Source organism: Ixodes scapularis, unplaced genomic scaffold, assembly GCF_016920785.2.
Source record: "Ixodes scapularis isolate PalLabHiFi unplaced genomic scaffold, ASM1692078v2 PGA_scaffold6__148_contigs__length_123643588, whole genome shotgun sequence".
NCBI lineage: Eukaryota > Metazoa > Arthropoda > Arachnida > Ixodida > Ixodidae > Ixodes > Ixodes scapularis.
The window spans coordinates 84,330,220-84,336,591 of record NW_024609881.1 but is presented as its reverse complement, the minus strand read 5'-3'; the positions used below and the strand labels follow the sequence as shown (position 1 = coordinate 84,336,591).

General features: G+C 47.8%; 1 protein-coding gene across 1 annotated transcript; it reads right to left on the bottom strand.

Annotated features, from left to right (window-relative positions):
- Positions 1 to 2,767: 2,767 nt before the first annotated feature.
- LOC8053762 (transmembrane protein 11, mitochondrial) lies at positions 2,768 to 6,194 on the bottom strand. The gene is made up of 2 exons (XM_002434858.5): positions 6,109 to 6,194; positions 2,768 to 4,084 (listed from the first exon to the last, which is right to left on the bottom strand). The coding sequence occupies exons 1-2, from the start codon at positions 6,117 to 6,119 to the stop codon at positions 3,523 to 3,525; spliced, it is 573 nt and encodes a 190-aa protein (XP_002434903.1). The 5' UTR covers positions 6,120 to 6,194; the 3' UTR covers positions 2,768 to 3,522.
- Between the last annotated feature and the right edge of the window lie 178 nt (positions 6,195 to 6,372).

The following is a 6,372-nucleotide window of genomic DNA, read 5'->3' as shown; positions in this document are numbered from 1 at the left end:
GCCCGCGCAAAACACGTTGTCCTCTTTTTCTTCGCTTCGACCATTGGCGACTTCTGCGAAATCGCCAGCACCTAGCGGCTAGAACAGAAAACTGTCGCAGCTGGTTGGCACGCCAACCTTCTCGAGTGAATCGAACTTCCACAGCACCTGGGGTTCAATTTCAAGGCGAGAGCAAGAGCGTTCTCGGCCTCCGATTGGACCCACAGCTTGCACATAATCAATCGAGACAATATTGAGCTGTTCAAGAGTTTGAAGGCGGGCAATATTTTGCCTAGACCGTCTTATTAACTCCCAAATAGCAAGAAAAGTCTCGCAGCCTATGATGTACCTGTCCTTAATACTCCTTCATCCACCGGTCGATGTCGGCTTGTGTACAGCAGCAGAACAACTTGAGGTTTGCAAAAGAAGCGCGGGTGGTCAACGGCTTCCAAGATGAAATAGCAGACTATCACAATTTCCGTCCGCGTCTGGTATTACTCCGCCGTGGCGCTCAGTTCGTAGCAGACGAACCGCGTTTTTTGCTCGCGTTACCAGACAAACCGTTTTTCAACACTACCTTCACTCACTCCACAACAGGCAACTGTGATCCCGTGGTGACCGAAATTGGACCCCCGGCGGTCTAAAGACGAAGCCATGAAAGTAGGTTCAAAAAAGACTCGATGAAAATCGCCAGTAGTCTATTGCAGGTTTAGAATAGCTGGACAAGTCCCTGTCGCAAAGCTCTCTGCCTGCCATGATTGGTTGTTTCCTACTCTCCAGCGTTTGCACTGCTGAAATGTCAAGAGCAGAGGGCGTTGTGTGAAGAGCCTGTCCTGCTATAGACACATCTAGACACCGCAGCCTAGAGTGAAACCGTGCCCTTCAAGCTTCTGCCGTCCTTGGCTTGTGCTTGCATCTTATGACCGCGAATTCTTGCAGTCACTATTGCGCACAGGAAAGAGCTCAAGTAAGGAGTCTGGCCAAATTGCCCCTTTCTAGATAGCTCTGTGCAGCAGTAGTTGAGATTGATTTGGGCTGACATATGGCCATGCTTTCATGTTTATTGATCACTACTGTGCAATGTGCACCGAACAGGCCACATTACAAGCCGTACTGCACTGGCCAAATTGTCCCTTTTTCGAGAGTTCTGTGGAGCATTGTTGGTGGTCAAAATTTATTCGGGCTGTACTTGTGTGGCCGTGTTTTCCTGCGATCACTGCTGTGCAATGCGCAACCATCAGCCCAAGTCAGCAGTCAATGCCCCTTTCCCGAAAGCTCTGTGCAGCATGTGGCAGAAGGGTTCTGACTGGAACCCTACAGCTACGTTCTTGCACAATCATTACTGTGAGATGCGCAGTAAATAGCCCAAGTTAGTCGTCAAGAAATAGCCAAAGTGGACCTTAATCTATCTCGAGACTTTAGTGCGATGCTTCGAGAGGTGGAGGGCCGGCATCGATTTAAACTGGCATGATGCAGCCGCGCTTGTTGTTGCAACTAGCACATGCCACCTTCGAGTAGAACATCTAACCAGGTTGTAATCTAACATTGAGGTATATCCCCAAGTGCTGTTCTGTGCATGAGGTACAGTGCATGTTAGCATTTTTTCATGGGCAGGTTAGTGTTCAATGCCAATCTTTACCATCTGGGTTTGAACTGAAAGACCTGATAAGAGCCTCTCAACAGTCAGATAAAAATGGGAGAAATCGACAAATCTGGGTATCATCAGCACAGCCCTTAAAAATCCACCAATGTCCGATCGTTTTCAGATTGAACGAACAAACTTCGGAAAGAGTTTCCGGAAAAGTCCCTTAACGCCCGACGACCAAACCCAATACTCTGCAAGGCTTTCCTCCTCACATCTTCCAGCAAAGATGGAAAGAGGGGACTAAAAAAGCCTAGCCCGAGTCCGCATGCGCAGTTCAGATGGTCGGGTGGTTCAGGAGGATCAGCGACGGAACCTTCCAGGACTAAAGTCCAGGACCAGGAAAGGAGAACAAAGTTTGTTTTTCTAACTGCACGGTACATCTTCGCTAGGTGCTTCTTTGGTCAGCGCAATTTCTAATCAACATGAATTGATGTCTTTTTTTTAAATAACTGCTGCCCGTCAGAAGCCTGGATCGAAATGCGTTGGTATGAATATTTGAGGGCGACAAGGAAAAAAAGAGTGAAGAAGCTTCTTTGTACGAACTTCGGCAAATGATAGGCTACAGATAAGCCACAATGTGTAAAGCAAGACTAGTCTATAGACTTGTTTCACAAGGGTGTCGCCACCTTGAAATATTGTCACTTCCAGTATGGGTGAAAGCACTGCTTTGTCGTCGCCTTGCCAATAGAATACATTTAGGATATAAGCGTAACTGACTAAGAAGCTGAACTGACACCAACGAATTCAAGGCCGCTAGTCAATAATGTTGGGGGTTGCTCTTTTGTACCATAGTTCCTTTTTTTTTTTTTTTTCTAGTTAGAGTTTATGGTTTACTTGCCGTGGGCTTAGCAGAGCAGGGGTAGGGCTCCGGGGCAGGGGACGAGGTTGAGGGGAAAAGGGTAGGAGGGAGGAGAAAGCAAGGGAACAGTGGAAAGTGTGAAATGGTCGGCGGCCTTCAAGGCTGGAAGGTCTCGTTACGATGTCTTCAAACGCTGCCTTCAACATTGCATAGCAAGAGCTTTCACAAAGCCTGCCAAATGCTCTTGTCAGCAGCAGCTGAATTGAAAGCAATGCCTGGCACAGGAAAAGAGCAACTATCATACACCTAGCAGATTTTAGAACTTCACGCCGGCTAAGGAAAGGCTCTGGTGTTGTGAAAGATGCAGCGAGGCGTGCATCAAAGAAATTGTCAGTTTTCAAGTTTAATTGCAACGTGTATATAGTGAAGTTTTTAAACGTGTTCTCAAGGGGTTTGTTTAAAATCTACTATCCCACCATTTGCTTTTGGCTGTCGAGGCACCAGAGGAAATTACACAACGCATCTGCAGGCTTCTCTTTTTTAGCCAAGGCACTCCTTTTTATCGTCTCATTTATTTTACAGGCTGTCCCCAAAAAGGAACCACCACATTTACATATTTATAAGATGAAGTAACATCTTCAGTCACCTAAAGAACAACACTCTTTGTCCCATCCAAAACAATTTTAAAAAATCAAACACAGCTTAGGTAAGAGAAATGGAAAACAGAACCCCTCGATTTGTCTATGCATATGTAGACCCCCCCCTCCCGCTGCTTCTACCCATCCATCCCCTCTTGCAAACTTTAAACAAAAGTGGAAAAGGTAACGGCAAGCACACCGACTCTCCTCTCATACATATCCGTCTTGTACTCTCTCTTTGTCCTCCTCGAGGCAACGCCGAAGTAATGCCGGCGTAACACCGATGCGATGCCAGCGCAAGCTAGCTGCGCACCTCTTCGCGTGCCAAGGCACCACCAGCGTCACGACGCCGACGACCTGCCAGCGTCAGAACCGCTGTCCCGGCTGCAGTCCCAAACTTGGCGCAGCCTCGCCATTGGCTGCCGATGTCGTGCCGACGTTCTGCCAATGCCCGCACCTCCCTAGCTGTACGCCGAGATGTCGCCGTGCTGCCACGCCCGGTACAGCCTCCACACCACCATGCCGACGGCGAGCCCGGTCGTGGTGAGGTGGACGACGCGCCGGCGCCGGTCATTCTTCCGCACCAACACGAGCGGATTCGGATTGGCTAGTTCGCTGAGGGGTAGCCGGTCCAGGACGGATTGGTCCTTCTCAATCTGGTAGCCGACGCAGGGGTCGGTGGCCCACGATACGGAGTAGAGGGTGGCGCAGAGGGCACCGGCGGCAGCGAGTGGTGCGGCCACCACTAAGAGGAGGGTGTGGGATGAGGCAGCGGTGGAAGGTGGGCTCAGGAGGAGCGTGGTTGCGAGGGAGCCCACTCCGGTGAGGACGGCAGTTTGGTGCAAACAGTTGCCGAGGGCAATCCACCGGGCAGTCTCCTCGCCAAGCCGCCGGGGTTCGACAATGATGGCGGCGGGTCCGGCCTCGAGCGCTCGATCCAGGTCGGACTCGAACGCCTCGTGAGAGTTCTCGCCCTCGTAGACTTCGTGGATGATGACCCACTCAGGCACGTCGATATATTCGCTGTGAGGACAACGAAAGAACTTTAGAGGTTGGTCCGAAGATGTCTCTTTGCAGCAGATCCCCATCCTTCTACTCCATTCCGCCTTACGATGGGCAGTTGTGGTAGACACTACAAGCCATCCTGTACAACCCAGTGTTGTGAACATGTCACGATTATGTGCCCAGCAGTTCACCCCTTCTGAAAATCATGCAAAACTCATGCAGAATTTTCTTCGATGGCTTGTAACGCCTTCGGCGGTCCACCGCAAGACGAAACGGAGCATGATGTCAGCAAATGGCTACGCTTCTATGCCCCATTTCAAATTAAGTTTGAGCATAGCAGAAACTACAGGAGTGAGCTCTGAGCGTTCGGTGTCTGGCAATGCGCACTCGTGTGGTACAAATGTTCAGAGCAAGATGCTTGTGCCTGCAGCTTCCAACTTTGCTCGCACATGAAGTGAAGCAAACTACTGGCAGTCCCGCACCGCCAAAGTTGGTGTTAGCAGGATGATCTGTACCACCTGGTTAGCCTGACCTTACAAAGGTCTGTTGTCAACAGAGATGGTTAAGTGTGCTGACCATCATCTGTCACTACTATAAATCTGTAGTAGTTGCAAGGTGTTAGCCAAAATGTCAACAGCTCTGATCACAATTCCTGTGAAACATAAAGCAAGAAAAATAAAAAGGTTGCTTTCTAATACAACAAAAGGACCAGACACTTTCCTGTCTGGCTTTGGTATTTGCTCATCAGCTATCAAATGGAGATATCGTGAGACCGCAAAATCGGCAGGCATAACCAAACAATGAACAAAGCATTGGGTTTTATGAGGCAGAAATCTAGTGATCGTCAGTAAATAATTCGTTGCGTACTACCCTCTCGTTTATGAAGCAAAATATTGCTTTTGGAAACCATAAAGTTATGCGAAAGAAATAGTTTCCGAAGTGCGCAAGTGGTTTTTGAACGCCCAAGTTTAGCCAGCTGCGATTCCATGCGAAAGAATTGCTACTTTTTGAAGCTTTTACGAAAGCCACCTGTCACGTCCGGACGTGCAACTGGTCAAGCGACACAAGCTTATCAGACGCGTGAGCTGTTATCGCGAGGACAACAAACTCGCTGTATTTTTGTATTATTTTTTTTTTTTTTTTATCAGACACAGCTTGGTCATTCGTTGTTGTTGTTTTTCGGCACTCCTTTGTCTGACAATAACGGCCAGTTTCATTTTGAAAATCGAAGCATGTAGTCAAAGCGAGCAAAAACAAACGCGCGTCAACAAAATAAGTAAAATTCATTATCGACTAGCTTTGCAAGGTGAAGGTCACGCCGTCTCAACTCAACCGTTACTGTTGCTGAAAGTAAAGCTAAGAAACGAGTATACGTGCACGTACTCCAGGAACATGTTTTTTCGGCACACGTTCAGCGTCGGCGGTAAAAAGAAATCCAAAAATTATGCGGACAAATCTTCCAGAGTTTTGTACGTTGTAACTTGCACGGGAAGCACGCGTCTCGCATCTTTTCTTCTTTCTTTTATTAGTCTTAAAAACAGGACATTAAAACTTTGTAACGTTTATCTAGAACGCGAGCGTCGGCACAAGAACGAAATCCGAGCGATGCGTGACGAAGTGTTGCTATATGCCAGCTGGGAACAGTCGATTCTTATCACAAAGACGAAAATAAGAGCGCCGTTTTGTTTTGATGGGGCAAACGACTCGAGCGATGCCTTCACTGCTGTGTCATTGAAGATTTCAAGCTTATCTGAGAATCGTGGCGCGCCTTTAGACGAGGGCATTTGATAAAAAGCGAGTTGTTTTATAAACGAGCGTCTTTGTGATACTTTTTGTTCGACGCGTTCAGGGATCCCTACGTGCTGTTGGTCGTTATGCGCTTCCCCACAGCCACGGAAAACGGCTTTTCGAAGGGCGGTCAGGACTTGACAGTGGTTCCAGTATCAAAATAGAAGGGGTAAGAGATCGGTTGGAGATTAGTAATGAGGCTCGAGAGGCGAGATCGAGAATTTGGGGGTGAACTTGAATCGAGAAAAACGTACCTCTTCTCCATGGCTGTTTACAAGGGGAGCCTTGTGTGGCAGCTGCGGTGTTTGCCGTAGGCCTCGAGGGGGGGCACCAGCGGCGGTCAGCGGTACGATAATATTTCTGCTAAAATATGAAAATAAAATTAAATTTGTAGTTGTTATATTGAGTCTTATAATAAAAATTACAATTACATTATACAAAAAATACTCATTATACTAACGTTTTAAATTAGGTAATGGCTAGCGTTTTTATCGTTCTTAAGCATATGTTAATATTCC